The sequence below is a fragment of the Somniosus microcephalus genome, chromosome 14 (assembly GCF_052327205.1).
Source record: "Somniosus microcephalus isolate GS21.2 chromosome 14, FLI_Smic_1.0, whole genome shotgun sequence".
Lineage (NCBI taxonomy): Eukaryota > Metazoa > Chordata > Chondrichthyes > Squaliformes > Somniosidae > Somniosus > Somniosus microcephalus.
In genome coordinates this window covers 101,029,986-101,050,272 of record NC_141000.1, presented here as the reverse complement: position 1 = coordinate 101,050,272, position 20,287 = coordinate 101,029,986, and the positions used below count along the sequence as shown (strand labels likewise).

At 42.4% G+C, this 20,287-nt stretch overlaps 1 protein-coding gene across 1 annotated transcript in view; it reads left to right on the top strand.

Annotated features, from left to right (window-relative positions):
* The window catches only part of cpox (coproporphyrinogen oxidase), a 34,223-nt gene that overhangs the window by 1,241 nt on the left and 12,695 nt on the right, over positions 1–20,287 (top strand). The window contains exons 2-6 of the mRNA XM_086007052.1: positions 2,449–2,592; positions 4,405–4,515; positions 5,706–5,847; positions 11,559–11,777; positions 18,643–18,747. Of these exons, the coding sequence (XP_085863178.1) occupies positions 2,449–2,592; positions 4,405–4,515; positions 5,706–5,847; positions 11,559–11,777; positions 18,643–18,747 (721 nt within the window). The remainder of the gene's footprint in view (positions 1–2,448; positions 2,593–4,404; positions 4,516–5,705; positions 5,848–11,558; positions 11,778–18,642; positions 18,748–20,287) is intronic.

Sequence of the window (20,287 nt, the reverse complement as noted above, 5' to 3'; positions counted from 1 at the left end):
ATAGTTAATTTGCCTCAGTATTTACCAGGGAGACTAACCGGGTGGACATGACATTAGAAGAATAGATCAAAAAATCAAAATTGTAGCGGATAAAACCCCTGGTTGGGATGGATTGCATCCACGTATATTAAAAGAACTGAGGGAAGAGATACCAGAGGCACACTTACATATCTGTTAAAAATGAATTAGAACGGGGAATATTGCCAGAGGACTGGCAGACAGCTAATGTGATTCCTATATTTAAAGAGGGAGATAGAATAAATCAAGGGAATCCAGTGGTAGGAAAGATAATGGAATCTTTACTCAAGGATGTAATAGAAAAACATCTAGAAACCAAAAATATAATAAATAGTCAGCATAGATTTCAAAAGAGAAAGTCATGGCTTGACCAACCTTATTGCATTCTTTGAGGAAGTAACAGAAAGGGTAGATAAAATTGGGGGGTATAGTTAATACTGAGGAAGACTGTGACAAAATAGAAGAAGACATTAATAAACTTGCAAAATGGGTCTGTAATTGGTAAATGATTTCAATATAGAGAAGTGTGAGATGGTGCTTTTTGGTAGGTAGCATAAGGAAGCCACATACTACTTGGAAAATAAGAGTCTAATGGAGTAGAGGAGCAAAGGGATCTAGGTACAGATACACACATCACTAAAAGTAGCAACACCAGTTAATAAGGCCATAAAAAAGCTAACAAAGCACTGGGGTTCATTTCTAGAAGGATAGAATTGAAAAGCAGAGAAGTTTTGTTAAACTTTTACAGAACCTTGGTTAGACCACACTTGGAGTACTGTGCAGAGTTCTGGTCACCATATTATAAAAAGGATAGAGGCACTGTGAAGAAGTTGTAGAACAGATCTACACTAGAACTGAGAGGTTATACCTATCAGGAAAGATTGAACAGGCTGGGGCTTTTTTCTCTTGAAATAAAAAGGCTGTGGGGTAACCTGATAGAGGTCTTTAAGATTATGAAGGGGTTTGATTGGGTAGATGTAGAGAAGATGTTTCCAATTGTGGGGGTCACTAAAATTAGGGGCTATAAATAAATGATAGTCTCTAATAAATCTAATAGGGAATTCAAGAGAAACCTCGTGAGCCAGAGAGTGGGTAGAATGTGGAGCTCACTACCACAAGGAGTCGTTGAGGCGGATAGCATAGATACATTTAAGGGGAAGCTACATAAGCACATGAGGGAGAAATGAATACTGTAGACGGTTAATGTTGATAGGGTTAGATGAAGAGGGGTGAAATACAAGTTCTTAGTTGCCTCATAAAAAGGATTTATCCTACATTTAGTAAAATTCAGAAATGGCCTTACCACGTTATATGAATGTAAATCTCGTGTTTCGAAGCTCCTTTGTGTGTGGGTATTTTTATTTTAACTTTTGGTATTTTAACTGAAAGCAAAGCAGCAGCTTCTGCCTTCCCACACACACTGAATAGCAAAACACAGTGACTTTGCACTAAACTTGAGAATGCTCCAACACCAAAAACCTTAAATGCCAAAGTGATAGCTGAAGATGTGATCCAATAGAGCCTTGGCTAGGTGTTTTTGAAAAATATACACACCCAATATGAAATGAAAAGACATAAGTCACTATAGGAACAAGAGTAGACCATTCGGCCCCTCGAGCCTGTTTTTCCGCCCCCCCCCCCCCCAATTCAATGAGATCATGGCTGATCTGTATCCTAAGTCCATCCACCTGCCTTGGCTCCATATCCTTCTATACCCTGTCTAGCAAAAATCTATCGATCTCAGATTTAAAATTATTAATTGGGCTAACATCTGCTTTTTGTGGGAGAGTGTTCCACACTTCTACCACCCTTTGCATGAAGAAATGTTTCCTAACAACATCTCTCCTGAATCATCTGGCTGTGATTTTAAGGTTGTGTCCCATTGTCCTAGACTCCCCCACCAGCTGTCTACCCTATCAATTCCTTTCAAAATCTTAAAAACCTCAATACAATCACCCCTTAATCGTCTATATTAAAGGGAATACAAGCTTAGTTTATGTAACCTCCTTATAATCTAACCGTTGAGCCCTGGTAACATTCTGGTGAATCTGCACTGCACTCCTTCCAAGGTCAATATATCTTTTCTAAGGTACGGTACCCAGAACTGTACACAGTACTCCAGAGGTGGTCTAGCTTTGAATAGCTGTAGCAAAATTTCCTCCCCTTTTTTATATTCTAGCCCTCTAGTTATAAAGGCTAACATAAGCTCTTCAGCACAATTACAATGGAGTAGTAGTAGGAAGAGCAGGTCTGCATCTCTGTTCCCACAGCCCACTTAAAAGCAAATGAAAATTTGAATCCTTTTGCAAACCCCAATATAAAGTCTGTTTGAGTGAGTGCTCCTGTGCAAGTACTCAGTACAAAAACCTGGCCTGGGATTGATTGATTTTTGTTTCAAAGTTTTACACGGTGAATCTTTTATTGTTGCAGGTGGTGGTGGCATAAGCTGTGTGCTTCAAGATGGGAAAGTGTTTGAGAAAGCCGGGGTCAATGTTTCTGTTGTATTTGGCAACCTTTCGGAGGAAGCTGCTAAACAGATGAGAAGCAGAGGAAAATCATTGAAATCAAAAGACGGTAAGGGAGGAATCTGCTGATTTTAGGAGTCCTGGAGTTTGCCTCCAGCATATGTTACTTAAAAATTCTCTTTCTTTCTCTTGCATTCAAGCTCGCTTGTGCTCTTTCTCTTCAAGCTCTCTCACTTTTTCTATGTTTCTTTTGCGCCCACTGCCACACTCTCTTCGCTTGCTTGTACTTTTCCCATACATGCCAACCAACTTGGAAAAGCTGACGAAACAGCTTCGGAAAAGCTGATACAGCCCTCCAAAAATGTCAACTCAAACAATGTAAAATAGCCTTGAATAAAGGCCTATGACCAAAACCGCTGCTCCGAGGTGACTGAATAAATTACATTCTGTTTTATTACCTTGGATTTCAGGATTTCTATTAGTGTTTTGAGATCACGTGCCTCAGTTCAGTTTGTTTTTCTCTGTAAACTGATACCCAGTGATTGTTGTCTCCAATTCGAACATTGGCCGCCTTAATGGAGAAAATTCTTTTTGATTGCAGCAATAAAAAAAAAGCATGATGGATTCCCAAAGTCCTACTGCAATAGATCCGATGGATCCTTAAGCGTGTTGTCCCACTCATTTCATTGTTGTTTCCTTAACCATAGGCTCCAACTGCCCATGGACGGGTTACTCTTGATTCTAAATGTTTAAGCTTTGAATTTTCCTTCTCTTTTATAAGCTTGTATATTGCTCATCTTTGAACTTGGATTATGGGAGCCCAGCGACTGTGAGCTGGCTCCTGGCATTTAAGCTGTTAAATCCATTTTCTGTAGCCCGATAGAGCACTTGGATCCTGGCAAAACTGGACAACGGGCTCTTGGAATCTGAATTAAAAAGACAATATAAGAGCAGCTTTAGTGAGGCTATTCACTATTTCCTCGCGCTCTCGTCACCTGGAATATAGTGAATTTATGGAATCACATACTCTCCATTCACACCTCTTGCAGTCACATTGTGAGTAAGTAGGATGTCACTGCTGCTGAACAGAGGCTGAGTTGATATCACCTGTTTTACACTAACCCAAAGTCAATATTGCCCCTAAGAATTCCAAAACTAATTTCCTCTCGGACATTTAGCCGTTTGAGATAGGTTATGTCTTGAGGTGAATGCTATCCTGCTCTTCCCTTTCCGCCTTCACTTCCACCACAACTACCTCCTTATTCTTTATCTTTTTCCCCCTCTTTCTCTCTCCTTCCTTTGTGCTTTCTCTTTTCTCCCCTCCCCTTGCTTTTTCGCTTTTCTCAAAAGCAGATTTTTGTCCCTTTTGGATTGTAACACTGAGCTCATCAAGCAGCCCCAATTTCAATGGCAGCACTATAATCTGACTGGCTCAATGCTACTGGTGCCAGAGGAGAAGACGACCACCTCAAGGAATGCTGTGCAGCTGCTTATCTGTCAGTGGCAAAATACTGTTGTTTTTTTTTCTGGCCCTGATCGCTTAGGCCACCTGTACAGGCCGACAGTGGGATTTTTGTGTCACTGGCCAGCACAGTGAGGAAGGTCCAAGGGCCAGTCACATTTACAACTTTCAAACAACTCCATGTACATAAATTTGAACATGCGCACTTGTTTTCGAGTTACACTGGTAGCTACGGTGTAATCCACACCGCAGCGTAAGTAAGGTGGATTCCACAGCCCCAGCATTTACCAGAGCTGTGTCTACTTGAAGGGGTTCTGTAATATAAAGGGATACCGATACCTTATTAGACTCGTAAGTTCTAGCTTTGCTGCAGGGTAGGAATGTGTAAAAGCAAACCTTTAAATGAACACAGTGAATATAGCTCTGTCACCAATAGGTATGGTGTGTTTTGGGATGCAGGGAAGCTGCCATTTTGTGCTATGGGAGTGAGTTCTGTGATCCATCCCAAGAATCCTCACATTCCGACCATCCACTTCAACTACAGATACTTTGAAGTCGAAGAAGCAGATGGTAAGTACCCATTCTGAACATTCTATATATTTAATAAATAGTAAATTGCTCTTTTATGTAAGTGTGCAGCAATATTGTGTCCAGTAATATTGTCTCCATGGGTTGCTTCATTGACAGCAAAGCTGGGCAATACCAAGATGTAAAGCAGATGGGTTATCAGACCAGAGTTTTGAGGTTTTTTTTTTTATAAGCACAATCCTGAGCATTGTTGGCGTGGCTGAATTCTAACAGTCTCCTTATGCTTAAGTGTGAAAAGGTCAGTTATGCAGAGGGCAATATTGCATAATCCATGGGTGGGAACAGGAGGAAATGCGGTTTCGTTCTAAAATATTTCAGATCATGCATTGCAGAGCAGACAGTCAGTTTCACAACCTACAATTTAGTCCATGGGATTAAATCAACCATCACCTCCACTCCCTCAAAATAAGCTAATTTTGTCGCTCTAAGCTATACATGGCCATTCTTTTTGAGAGGAACTATGTATCAAACAAAAATGTAACCCAATTCAGCTAAAAGATCTCCGACAACTAACATCATTGGTGTTTTCACACTGTTATAGGGATACATAAAGTTCACTTGTATTTGAGCTTTTTAAAAACCTTTGCTTTACATATATCCGTTGTGTCCTGTCCTAGGGCAGGTCCTAACTCCAGCCTCACGCATGAGATTCTGGGGCCACTTAGTAGGGAAGAGCAGCTGAGGTTGTTTCGCGTTGCCTTCCTCATAGTCGCTATCTTTGGAGTACCAACTCCTAGGTGGGCTGCAACCAAGGCTAATGATGTTGGGTGGGTTGCCACCCCCCACGCATCGGATGAAAGTACCCTTGCTGGATGACAATCCAGTATTCATAGCTGGCGCTCCAAGTCTTCACTTGCCAGGGCTGTCTGGAGTGGGGCCTGAACCCCAACCCTTCTGACTCGCAGGCGATAATGCTACCACTGAGCTAGTGGGCACTCTGTCTGGAATCCACTGCCCTGCTGTATGTCACCCCAGTATTTGAGACCGAATTCTAGACTCCACTCGCTGGGGCGGTCTAGAGTGGAGCTCGAACCCTTCACCTTCTGACTCAGAGGTGTGAATGCTACCACAATGTCAAAGGCTCACTCCCATAAAGTGAATAATGGTGTAAATATAAACGAAATCCTACTGTCTATCTACCAGTTTAAGCTTTAAGCATTCTTATTTACTAGGTCAAAAAACATGGTGGTTTGGTGGGGGGACGGACCTTACTCCTACCTACCTGAATAAAGATGATGCTATCCATTTTCACAAAACTCTCAAGGAGGCCTGCGACAAGCATGATCAAAATTATTATCCAACTTTTAAAAAATGGTGAGTAATATGGAAGATGTTACATTTTTTTTTACAAAACAATAGGGTAGATTTTTTTTGGTCCCAGTGAAATTCGCTCCAAAATGTCTAAATATGAGTGTAAAGCTGGCCAGAGTGTGCAGTGAGCTCATGTGCTAATTATTCAAAGCTCCCTGTGTAGCTTTGACCAAGTGCAGGGGAGTAACATAACGGAGGGACTGGGAAATTGCACCTTGTAGATAAGTGACTGCATGGGGCAAAAATTCTTTTGAAAAGGCTCAAAGGCATATCAACCTCTTGGCTATCTTTGCCAGAATTGAAGGTGGGCGGAAAAAGAAGTCCCGGGCGGAAAAAGAAGTCCCAGGCAGGAAGAGGAGAACAAAATGGCGGGCAAAGATGAAGACAATGGAGGCAAGAAAGTGATTCACTGAGTTACTTGGTTCAAAAACCAGCACCTTGTGGATTTTATTTGTGTTTGATTGACAGCTTTTTTTGATCTTGAGCAGATATTTAAATTTTCTTTGACCTGGTGATTTTTTTTTGTGCTAAAGGTATTTTCCAAATTGAGTAGTCCATTTGAAGCTATCAGTGAATGCAAGAGAGAGATAGGCCAGGGGAAGATTCTAGAAGTCAGCAACAAATCACAAAAGAAACATTTGGGAATAAGATCAAAACGCTGCTACAAATCTTCCAAAAGTGCTGTTTTAGATTCATTTCCATCACCAGCATAGTCCCTAGCAACCCTGGTTGCCTATTTTATATGGGTGGGTGCTTAAATCAGTGCTATGTCAGCATAAAAATTCTTAAATTTTGCATACGATGAAATCTCACAATTTTGGTTTTGTTTGTATGGATTTACTGGTGGACACTTCCAGCAGTCTTGTAAAATCCTACTGCAGTATTGGGTGGGGTATTAAATGGCATAATTGATCACTCAATTTTACAATTGATTACACCTACATTACACTCATTTATCAGGGCTTAGATATGTTGGCTCCCAGCTCCATGCCCATCTGTCCCAAAACTGTTTGAATTCCTCCAGTCTGGTTTCTGTTCTATTTCTAGCATTGACATTGCCCTAGCCAAAGTCACAAATGACCTCTGTGACAGTAACTGGTGTATTATTCCTTCTTGTCCTCCTTAAGCTCACCACAGCATTTGACACAGTCAAACATGCCATCCTCCTCCATTATTTTTCCCCCACTGTCCAGCTCCATGGTATTACTGTTCTGTGCTTGCACTCCTACCTATCTGAATGTGACTAGCGCATCTCAAGCAACAGCTTCTCTTCTCTCCCCTGCACAATCTCCTCAGGAATCCCCCAAGAATCTATCCTTGGTTTCCTCCTCTTCCTTATCGACATGCTGCGCTCAGTGACCTTATCCACCGCGGGGTCATCATCCAAATGTATGCCAATGATGCCCAGCTCTACCTCGCCACCATTTCTCAATCCCATGACCTCAAGTCATGCAGGAAGACTGAAGCCATAGATTTTAGCCCCCACCACAAGCATCATATCCTTGCCGTTGATTTCATCCCCCTCCTGGACATTCCCTCAGGCTGAACCAGATCATGTGAAACCTTGACATCCTATTTGTACCTGAGCTGAGTTTCAAACCCCTATTCATTACCCAGATTGCGTATTTCCATTGCCACAATATTACACGTTTGCACTGCTTTCTCAGCCCCTTTGCCACTTAGACCATTTTTCATGCTTTTGTCACCTCTACACTTGATTTCTCTAATGTCCTCCTCAGTGATCGCTCATCCTCCATTCTTTCTATATTCAGCTGGTCGCTTGACTCGTGTCCCGTTTTCCCATCGCCCCTGTCTTTGCTGACCTACGTTGTCTTCATGTCCCCAACAAACAAAATTTAAAATCCTTGTCTTCAAATCCCTCCATTGTCTACCCCACCCTATATCTTATACCTTTTGCAGCCTTTTATTTGCAACGTTCTATCTTCTGGGCCTGGCCTTTAATACATCGCCCCTCTATTCACCCCACCTTTGGTGGCAGAGTCTTCAGCCACCTCAGCCTTGCTCTCAAACTCCCTCCCTAAACCCCTCCACGTCTCCTCTCTCTACTTCTAGAAACCTTCTCGGGCAACCCATCATAATCTCCCTCCGTGCTGTCCATTCCCTTATATGTTTGTATTTGTTCTTTTCCCCCTTCTGTAAAATGCCTTTCAAATGTTGCCTATGTTAAAGGCAAGACATAATGCAAGCTGTCCTTTCTCTGTACTGTATCCTTTCTACAAAAGCAAAGCTATTGGGCTGGATTTTGCAGTCAGCGGTGGAAAGAACGGCGCTAGCCGTTGGTTATACTTACACTTGCTCGTAGACTTTCTGTGGACTTTTGCACTGGAACTTGTGATTAGAAAGCCATTTTGGTGCAGCGCCCTCTACAGGGGATCTGGAACCTGTCTGAACAGAACTGAACTGTGTATCTCCTTAACCAATCAGATTGAAGAATTGTTACTGAGCCATACAGAGTCTGAACTGGAAGTGGCAAGTTAAGAATATTTAATTCAATGCCAAATCATGCACAGAAAGCGAAATAAGATGGGGAAAGAAAGATGTGATTGAGAGAAACAGAAAGAAAACGTTTTCTTTAATTTTTTTTAATATCCCCAACTCTAATTAGAAGCTGAAGGAATGAGACTACGCACTTGTAAAAGTTAATTTTCAGTGCCAGAGAGGTCATTTGGCAGTAATTAAGACTTATCACACCGTTAAAAAATTTACTTACACTGGAATGGATAAGTATTAAATTTTTCTGGTGAGTTTAGTGTGCATCTAAGTACAGAAACTTCACGCCATTCCATGTGTTTCAATGCCAAGTCTCTCAGCGAGATACCGGCATAGCGTAACCTCTGGAGGAGCAAGCCAACTTGGACAGTAAATTTCTGATTTCCATGACTGCGCATGTGTGGTCACTGGAAGTTGGGGTCCAATTTACTCTAATAACGGTGAGCGCTGATTGCTTCACTGTTATTTTTACCGTAAAATCCAGGCCAATGTATAATGCACATAATTTCTTTGTTTCCTGAAAGGCTGCTGTCTTTAAATATGTTTAAAATTCAAAGCTACATGTACACACTGCGAGGAAGGTTTAGATTAACCTTCAAGCCTGAAGTTTTACAACCTAGACACAATGATAAGAGTCCGCTGAATGACTGAACATTTTTGTGACTTGTAAGATTATGCCTGAGGTTTGTATGTAAAGGCAGATCACAGTGACTTTGGACTGAGAAGCTCTTATCAGGGGCACACACAAGGATTATAGAGTCAGTCCTGGCTTTCTTATCAATTGCTTGTCATTTTGTAGTGGGTGGGCCACTCTGTTCAAACCTGATGCTTGATTCACAATAAAATGATGATGAGCCAGTTACATGATTCCTTGTGAACCCCATTGATGGCAGTACTCCAAAGCCTGGATTTTCTGATCCTGCCTGCTCGACTGGAAAATTCATGATGCTGGGTCTCTACTTACGACTGCGCCCTCTCCATATTCTACCATCATTCCTGATGGCTGCAGGGAACACCTTCCCAATTTTGGGCAATTCCAATCAAATGAAGCAGAAATAACATCTGGTGCACCATTTTCCATAATTTCCATCTGTTTTGCACTGTGTTTTTCCTTTTGTATAAGACGGGCATCCAGGGTTACTTGGCACTATGGCAATAGTGGAAAGCAATTTAGGAGCCTACCATCAACATGGATAACATCAGATTTCAGACTTACCTTTTCCTGTTACCAACTACTATAACATCTGTCTTTGTGCAATTTGCCATTAACCTGATATATTTTCCCCAAATCCATTGGGAATCCCCTTGTATCTTTGTATTTTTGAGGCAGCGGAAGAGCTGCAATGGAGCGATGCTTGTCTGGTCAACCAGCACCGGAAGTGCATGGCACCCACCTACCAAATAGCCCTGCACCAGAATGTCCAGGCAGAAGTGCACAGGCTTGCATTTTTTTTTAGAGGAACTGTGTCTGCAGACTTTTTTTAACAAAGAAAGCTGTCAATGAGTTTTGCTACAGGTGGATTTACAGCCCCCTCCACCACAGACAACCCCCCTCACTAATGGCTGTCATGGGCACAACTGCCCATAAAATGTAAGCTATAGGCTCATTCCAAGTTGCCACTGGGGACATCAGGAATGTTTATCAATCTGCTGTGCACAGAGGCATTGTTTGCTGGAACTAGTAGTTTGATCTCCTTCCCCGTGAACATTTGGAAGCGGCATCCCAGCGCATAGCAATTTTATAGACTGGCAGGGCTCCTGAAGATCCAAGAAGTAATGGTTGCAACCATGTGGCCCTCTGTGCACCTTTGCTTAATACCACTACCTAGGTCAACAGGAAAGGTTTCTGCACTCTCCATATGCAGGTCATTTGTGATCAGCAGCATTCATAATACAAGTGAATGCATGCTTCCTTGGGAGCTTCATTTTAAGGCAGTCCACTGTCCCAACACACTGATGCCGAAAGGCAAGACTTGGGGTGGCTCCTGGGAGATCAAGGCTATCCTCTGCAGACATGGCTCATAACATCTGTGCAGTATCCTAGGATAGGATCTGAGCACCGGTATAATGAGGTCCATTCACGCACCACCATAATAATTGAGCACACCATTGTCATTTTGAAGGCATGCTTTAGATGCCTGGATCAATCTGAGGGCATCCTGCAATATAATGTGGTAGGGTATTAAGGATTGTAATTGGTTTCTGCATGCTGCATAACTTTGCCTTACAAAGAGACTGCATCATGGGAGGCCCTGGAGAAGGAAGGTCCCCCTGCATAGTCAGCAAGAGGAGCATCAGCAGCCTGAAGATGATGCGGTGGACAACCAATCCTGAGCTGCAAGAGGCATTTGTCATTTTCATACAGAAGACCTCTTGACTTGCATATCAGGCCACTGCATTACAGTTTGGTCTATAGCTTCACTGCCACCACCCCGCCCCCCACCTTCTCTTCACAAATATGCCAACATCTACAGAACCTGCTCCATACACAACACACCAGCTCCCATTCACGACACCCAATTAAATCAATTTCCAAATTTTTGTAAGAATAATGTGCATACAGCAACTTTAGTGCCATAAATATAAGATAGTCACTAATAAATCCAATAAGGAATTCAGGAGAAACTTCTTTAGCCAGAGCGTGGTGAGAATGTGGAACTCGCTACCACAGGGTGTGGTTGAGGCGAATGGCATAGATGCATTTAAGGGGAAGCTAGATAAGTGTATGAGGGACAAGGGAATAGGTTGAGATGAAGTAAGGTGGGAGGAGGCTCGTGTGGAGCATAAACACCGGCATAGACCTGTTGGGCCGAATGGCCTGTTTCTGTGCTGTAAAATTCTATGTAACCATGATTTTAATTAGAAACCATATTATGTGTGTGTCTGCTTCATAACATGGTGCTTTCTTTTGATGCCAGTATACGAAGACCAATCCCTGTGGGATTTCTTCAAACTTTGTGTTGTAAATGAAGAAATGTTTGAGTCTGTGTACAGTTTTCTAATTGTCTCTTACAATATTTTGGCAATAAATCTCAAAATATTATCTTTAATTTTGGTGCTATTCCTGCAGAGTTAATAAACTCACGATCAGGTTGTACAATAGATAAATGTGTGACATTTTTGAGCGAGAGAGAGAATCAGGGATGTTTATTAATGCATATTTTAACAGATCTTCGTCCTTCCTCCCGCTCTCCTAAATAAAGGTGCGATAATTATTTTGTCATCAAACATCGTGGGGAGCGGAGAGGAGTGGGTGGCATATTTTTTGATGACTTGGATTCCCCCTCGGCAGAAAGGCTCCTCAAATTTGTACGTAGCTGTGCTAAGGCTGTGGTTCCTTGCTATATTCCCATTGTGAAGAAGCACCTGCTTGATTCGTATACACCAGAAGAAAAAGCATGGCAGCAACTTCGCCGAGGCAGGTGGGTTGAATGAAATCTTTAAAAAATCACATATTGCAGAAGCTAATCGTTTGTTCACTTTGTGGTAACCTGAGAATAAGTGTCACCTACAGGCGTGAGGACAAAAAAAATTAAAATTGTCCAAACGCTGTACCATTCACAGCTACAGAGGACCATTGTCGTAGCAAATAGCAATGGGAATTTTGTAAATATATTGCTTGCTTTCGTTTAGTTGGTCATTGTTTTCAAGACCATCCTCAGTTGTGTTCCAGCAGCTGGTAGTCATCTTTTTACAGGAGAATTATTCTTGGTAATTCTCTGCTTGGGAAACAAACTCTTCACGGGATGTGGAGAAAATCCCGCCAGATGTTGTTTCGATGCATCGAAGCTGATGGAGAGATAAACTTAAGTTTCACATCTGAGTTCAAATCTAAATAGGAGAAAGGAAGCATTTTTAGGAAATGGAAACATCAGCCCTTATTTTAACTACCTCGGGCCCGATGAGAACAGAGGGGTTTAAAATAAAGGCAGACTACTCGTCTCCCTGTTCACGCCTCACTCCTGCCCACTGTCATTTTAACTTCCAGGTTTTGGAAGGGGTTGAAGACGCTCGCCACAGGCAGGCGAGGGCCTGATGAATATGTAATGTTGGGGTCCCGTGATGCAGTTAGGACCCCTGCGCGATTTTAACCCTGTGTCACATTGAGTTCTAGACCTGCCCGAGAACCCCGGTGGCGAGCAGGAGCGATGCCAGAAGAGGGCCAGGAAGGAATTTTTTTTTTTTAAATTATGATTTCCCTGTGGGCCAAGAGGGGGATCAGTGCTCCTCCAGGCCACACATGTTGATATGCAAACCTTGGGTCTCACCTGCCCCAGACTTGCTTCCCCACACCCCCCCACACCATACCCCCCACCCCCACCGCAAGCACCTCCTGACCTCTCTTTAACCACTTACCTCTGTGCTGGAGAACTGTTCCCTCGGCTCCCCAGTGGCACCCTCCTGCTCCCGCTCACCGGTGATCCAGTGATTCCTGCTGGATTCGGGCGGGAATCCAACCTCAAACATAGAAATGAGGCCTGGGAGTTAAAATATCTCGTGGCGCTGTGATGCAAGCTTGCCACTCGCCCCGGGTCCCTCGCACCCTGAGTTAACATTGAAGCTATCACGTTGATATTTTAACTTCTCTTAAGTGCAATTGGGATGGAAACTCATTGCTTGGGTTGTCAATATTGTCTATCTCAACTGTGTAACATGACCCAAGAGTCGTTGATACTGACACTGGATTCAAAGGGGAAAGTGTCAATGTCTTCCTTCACCAATGCAAGAACAAAGGGAGACTGGGCATTTACAGAACTGAAAGACAGCTCTGTCTGCTGTTAGAAATATATGGGAGGTTTATGCTTCTGTCAAAATACAAGTGGGTTTATCAGAGCGTGAGAATTTAAATGCTATATATTCCGATGACGCCTGTACTCATTTAACAACTAGCTGAGTTTTGGTTTACATTCCTGAAAAAGTTGAGCTGATCACTTGGTTAAAACTGAAAATGCAGCCAAGTGGAAATGTGATTTTGATCTAACCATTTCATCAACAGCAGCTTCTGCATGGGAGACGTGATCAGGCACAAGTCGTTCAGTTTTATTTATTTATTTTAAAGTTCGGTGCTTCCTATAATTGAGTCATAATTTCTGGGAAGGACTGGTAAAATTTCCAAGTTTAGTTGGGGTTTTCCAACATCGGCTGTGAACTTAAAAACCGTGCCATTTCTTAGAAATTTACTAATTGGAGTTTTAAAAAAGGAAAGTGATTCCTGTTTCTTGAGAATTAATCCTGAAGGAGGTACCTCACGAGCCACAAGTCGTTTTTGTTATGAGGTTGAGGCAGGCATTTTTAGCTCTGTTATACTCCATGAATTGTTTAACTCGGGTGTACTGGAATACAAATATAGGTGAATTAGGAATGTTTATTAATGCATATTTTAACACTCTCCCTTCTCCTACCCACTCTCCTAAATAAAGGTGCGGTTATTTTTTTCACCAAACATTGTGGGGAGTGGAGAGGAGTGGGTGTCATCCACCCATAATGTGCATGACACACATTTTTGGCAGGCACTGAAAGGCACAGGAAGCTCCCTTCAGAAAGAAAGGAACTTTATTTAAATATTGTAATATAAGAAGCGATGGCATCATACAAACATCCCCACAATCTCCTCGCATTTATGCAGGATATTAATGTATTCATCGGTATACCCACCCTGCAGTAGTACAGGGCCTTGGTGAGACCACACCTTGAGTATTGTGTGCAGTTTTGGTCGCCTTATCTGAGGAAGGATGTTCTTGCCATGGAGAGAGTGTAGCGAAGATTCACCAGACTCATACCTGGGATGTCAGGAATGACGTATGAGGAGAGATTGGGTCGATTGGGCTTATACTCGCTGGAGTTTAGAAGAATGAGAGGGGATCTCATTGAAACTTATAAATTTCTAACAGGACTAGACAGACTAGATGCAGGAAGGATGTTCCCGATAGCCAGGTAGTCCAGAACCAGGGGTCACAATCTAAGGATAAGGGGTAAGCCATTTAGGACAGATGAGGAATTTCTTCACCCAGAGAGTGGTGAACCTGTGGAATTCTCTACCACAGAAGGCAGTTGAGGCCAATTCATTAAATATATTCAAAAAGGAGTTAGATATATTTCTTAAGGCTAAAGGGATCAAGGGATATGGGGAGAAAGCAGGGACAGGGTACTGAATTTGGATGATCAGCCATGATCTCATTGAATGGTGGAGCAGACTCGAGGGGCCGAATGGCCTACTCCTGCTCCTATCTTCTATGTTTCTATGTATAGTGGGCGCACAGGATTATTTGACGGCAGAAGTGTTGATTTAAAGGGACAGAGGATAAAATATCCTTCAAAACCAGTCATTTGTCCAAGTGTCGTGTGCATTTTTTTGTAAACTATTTTTGGCCCATTTATTGGTGAGAAAGCCTTGCCTCGGGTTACAGCACTGCTCGGGTTCTCGAAATCAAAGGGGATCCCTGGAAATCTTGTTCTGTAAATATGATTATTTATGATTTTTTTTGAGGAGGAGGAAGAAGAAAGACAATGGAAGGCTGCCATCACACATCCGCAAACACAGCAACATACAAACATAAGAAATAGGAGTAGGCCATACGGCCCCGCGAGCCTGCCCCGCCATTCAATAAGATCGTGGCTGATCTTCTACCTCTTACTAGGCAATTGAAATACTTTTGAAGTGTAGTCACTTGTGCAACAAGGTGTGAAGAGAGGTTTTGTTTGTTTCTTATGAGTAATGGCTGGGATATTTTCTAGCAAATGTACATAGAGAGAAACTTTATTTATATCACGAATCAAACTAAAGAAAACATATATCAGATACAATTTTTTTCCTGAATTTTTTTTCTTCTTCAGTCTCTTATCCTTCATTTCTCTTTTTTTTTCCACACTTTTTTAATTTAATTGTCACGTGTTGTTACTAATTTATTTTTGCTGTAGATACCCTCTTCCAACGCACAACAATATCCCACTCTTTTTTGGGTTGTCTTATTTAACATAAACAGAATAATCTCTCTCTATCCTGTCCTGCAGCCCAGGCAGAATCTCTCTCCTTGCAATCATCTGTTTTTACAACCTTTCCACAGCCCTTCGCTGCTTGCCTGCCTGCCTGTGCAGCCCTGTTTCCAAAAGCCAGTCTGACTTTTTGGTGTCAATGCTCTGATTTTTAAAAGCCCCCTCACAGACCAACATAGATCAAAGGGTTTTCTAACAAAACAGCATGTGGTGTCTTTTAGAATACTCAAGACAAGATAATGGCCCTGAATTTCCGATCGGGGGCTTCCTGCGGGCGGATGCCTCCGATCAGAAAAAATTCTACGAACCTACCCGCTGGTTCCGTAGATACAGAGGCTTCCGATCCTGGGCCTCTCCTCTTCGAAATGCGCAGAGGCCCACGTGGGCCAGCTCAACCAATGGAAGAAGGGAATCCCCCTTCATACTTTCAACAGTTCCGTACACACGGAACTGTCAAAGGTATGGATGGGGATGACTGCAAAAATGCACCAACACTGAAATAAAGAAAGAAAAACCATTACATATATAAAATTAATTAAAATGGCATTTAATTAAATATGTTAAACAAAAGTTTAATTTTTTGACATTTTTGGTATGTTTTAACGGGGCTTAATATAACCTTACCTTATTGGACAGGGTTTTTAATTTATAAGTGAGTGATAAAATCTTATTTTTCTATGCTTTTACCAGGCGTAAGAATTCTATGGCCTTTCAGCGGGCGGAAGTTGAGCAAATAGCGCAACTCTCCACCCGCAGAGGCACTTTTCTTGGGCAGGCGGATGATCTGTCAAGAGAATTCTTGACAGATCGCAAGTGCCGAGTTTCAGCGCATGTGCTTTGCATGCCTAAACCCAGCAATTGCGCGGCCCCTGTGGGCTCGTACGCACCCGTGGGGGTCAGAAATTCAGGGCCTATATAAGATAATGTGAGAAACAACTTTTCACTTAGCATATTACCATCTATCGTCTTTTTTAAAAAACTCGTGAGAATACACGTCGCTTCCAACGCGAGAGGTGCCAAAAAAAAGCCTTTCCAAATCCTCTGGAAAAATGGCCATAGAATCCTGAAACATAACATGTGCGTAATGACCAGTTAATAGGCTTGCATAAGGAGGGGGTGGGGGGTTGCATCTGTAGTAAGTTTATTGTGAGTGGGTTTGTATCTGACCTGAGCCAGATTTGAATGATGGTTGAAGCATTATCAGTAATACAGAATTTTTCTACAGAAACATTTTTACAGATCAAAAAAAGTATTGCAGTTTGCAAGAGTTTTCCACTTCTAGGTACTGATAATATCTGCCATTTCCCAGAATGTAGGGAGTTGTCGCAACATCGTTTCATTTATCTTTGCAAGTCATTAAGTCCCAACAGCAGCCCTTCAGTTTAACAGTCACGGCTGGCCTTGTTGGCCAAGAAAGGAAACTGACATGCATCAAATGTAAATAGAAAGTTGAGAAATGCAGTAAAACTTATGTAGGTTAAATAATTTTTAATACAACAACTTGTATTTATATAGCGCCTTTTAACGTAGTAAAACATCCCAAGGTGCTTGATGGGAGCGTTGATCAAACAACATTTGACACCGAGCCACATAGAGATATTAGGGCAGATGACCAAAAGCGTGGTCAAAGAGGTAGGTTTTAAAGAGCTCTTAAAGGAGGAAAGAGTGGTTTAGGGAGGGAATTCCAGAGCTTAGGGCCTCGGCAGCTGAAGGCACGGCCGCCAGTGGTGGAGCGATTAAAATCTGGGATGTGCAAAGACCAGAATTGGAGGAGTGCAGATATCTTGGGAGGGTTATAGGGCTGGAGGAGGTTAGAGTAGAGAGGGACGAGGCCATGGAGGGACTTGAAAACAAATTTTAAAATGAGCATTTTAAAATCGAGGCATTGCTTGACCGGGAGCCAATGTAGGTCAGCGAGCACAGGAGTGAACGGGACTTGGTGCGAGTTAGGACACGAGCAGCCGGGTTTTGGATGACCAAGTTTACAGAGGGTGGGAGATGGAAGGCTGGCCAGGAATGCATTGAAATAGTCATATAATAAGGGCTGACGTTTCTGCTTCAAGCTAAGTTTAGGCTATTCCTCCATGTGCTGGTGCAAAACTAGCCAATCGTGCACTGAGCTGCCTGGATGGAATTTACATGAATAATTATTCATAACTAGCTACACAGGAAGCTGTCCTGATGGGGAATGTTTCAAAATCTGGCTCTCAGGTCAAATTTAAGGGGATGTGGACATTTGAAGGTGAATGGCTGTATATGGTGACACACATTGTTTTAGTCTTTTATAAATTTCAAAATGGATTTTAAGTGTTTTTTCCCACTTTTGCCAAGGCTGTGGGAGGAGGAGGAGGAGGAGACGTTTCAGGCTAAAATGAAGCAAAAGCAAAGCCAATGTGGAGAAACAAAACCGATTCTGTGGAAAAATGATAGCATACCCAACCCGCTGTTGATGGCTGGTAAATGGGCACATGGCTGCATGAGATGGGTGTGAGGAGAGTTGTCCTGTTTGGAACCTCATGGCATCTTCCCCAGAGGAAAGCAGTGCACCATTCCTGGAAATAGGTGGTGATCAGAGTTAACTCTGTGTAGACAACCACCAAGACCTGGGAACAGGTGCAGAAGACAGCAGACTTTAAGGAAGCTGGTAGGGTAAGACTACCTTAGGTAGATGGCCCAAGATTGCATGCCTCGCTGAAAAGCAATTTATTGTGGACCATGATCAGGACCAATGGTTTCTGCCATTACACAGAACCATACTATCTATCCTTTGTGCTATTCGCCTTCCTGTTACATCTTTGCTATCTTGCGCACAATTGGTGTCGAGTATATTAATTCCTGAAGGGAAAGATGCAAGAGAGTTCCAATAGGTGGCGCTATATGATTGGCAAACATTTGTACTGTATAGAGCAAGTTTTGTGAAACATCTCCTTAGTGACAGTTTCCAAAATCAGTATAAAGTACTTAGTTTGAACGTACTTGTTACAGCGGAGTTAACTCAGCAACTCTAACAGTAGAGTTATTTCAAATCTTAGCCTTAACTAGCAGCAGAGAGGCAGAAAGAGGTGCACAGTTCCAAATAATACTGATTTATTTGCAACAAATCACTTTTAAAACTGCAGTACATTGTTGTAGATTTTAGTCATCCATCACCATGAAACGAAATTTATTTAGAAAGGCAACACTAGCTTTGCGTTTAGCTGCAATCTGACATTACCATGGCATAACCTGAAATTGCTGTACGGCCAGTGCCTTCTTGGCTACTGATGTTAGCTCTTCCCTTGTGATCTCTTTCAGATATGTAGAATTCAATCTAGTTTATGACAGAGGAACAAAGTTTGGTCTTGCAACTCCAGGATCCAGGATAGAAAGCATTCTGATGTCTCTCCCACTGACAGCCAGGTAAGGGTTCAGCACAGGCACTGACTCTCTCACCATCACTTGTCCATTAACTTTTTGGTATTACTGTATATTTACAGATGTGGTGGCACCATTTAGGCTAAGAGGTTGGATCCACATAGATGGATTAAGCAGAGTTGTGCTGGTTTTAATTAACTCTGTATTCCCTATAAAGATTAATTATTTTGAATTATTAACAAAAATATGGAGAAATTTATACCAACTTTGCTATTTTCCCTGCTGTATATACTTTACCCTGTCTCATAGCTGAAACCTGAGGGATGGTCATTCCTACAATGTGTACAGGACTCCTTTCTAACCCAATATGTAAAAAGCCAAACAAGGGAGGATTTGCTATTGGATCTAGTAATGGGGAATGAACCAAAGCAGATAAGGGAAGTAAAAGTAGGGGAACATCTAGACAATAATGACCATTAATATATTATGCTGTAGGAACGGAGGTTCCTAACTAAATAATTCAGCTCAACTCGATGGATTAAAAGACTGGAATTTAATAACAACGAAGTTTGCTGGATGTTACAAGGAGGAAATCAAAACACGTTCGTTCAAGATGCCAGGTAGTCGAAGACTGCTGGAAAGTTCTCTAAGCTGACGTCATGACGTCCCCACGTTCTTCGCGCCACTGGCGGTCACGTGATCGGCATCATGACGTCACCACGCAGTATAAAGGTAAACACACACTGTAAAGGTAACAATCAGTTTAAGGGTGCAGTGCTGGGTCCCCAACTCTTTACAATCTATATTAACGATTTGGAGGAGGGGACCGAGTGTAACATATCAAAGTTTGCAGATGATACTAAGATGGGAGGGAAAGTAGTGAGTGAGGAGGACATAAAAAACCTGCAAGGGGACATAGACAGGCTAAGTAAGTGGGCAGAGATTTGGCAGATGGAATACAATACTGGAAAGTGTGAGGTTATGCACTTTGGCAGGAAAAATCGTAGAGCAAGTTATTATCTTAACTGCAAGAAACTGGAAAGTATTGAAGTACAAAGGGATCTGGGGGTCCTGGTGCACGAAACTCAAAAGGTTAGTATGCAGGTGCAGCAAGTGATTAAGAAGGCCAATGGAATGTTGGCTTTCATTGCTAGGGGGATAGAATATAAAAATAGGGAGGTATTGCTTCAGTTGTACAAGGTATTGGTGAGACCGCACCTGGAATACTGCGTACAGTTTTGGTGTCCATACTTAAGAAAGGACATACTTGTTCTCGAGTCAGTACAAAGAAGGTTCACTCGGTTAATCCCAGGGATGAGGGGATGGACATATGAGGAGAGGTTGAGTAGATTGGGACTCTACTCATTGGAGCTCAGAAGAATGAGAGGTGATCTTATTGAAACATATAAGATTGTGAAGGGGTTGGATCGGGTGGATGCGGGGAAGATGTTCCCGATGATGGGTGAAACTAGAACTAGGGGGCATAGTCTTAGAATAAGGGGCTGCTCTTTCAAAACTGAGATGAGGAGGAACTACTTCAGAGGGTGGTAGGTCCATGGAATATGCTGCCCCAAAAAGCTGTAGA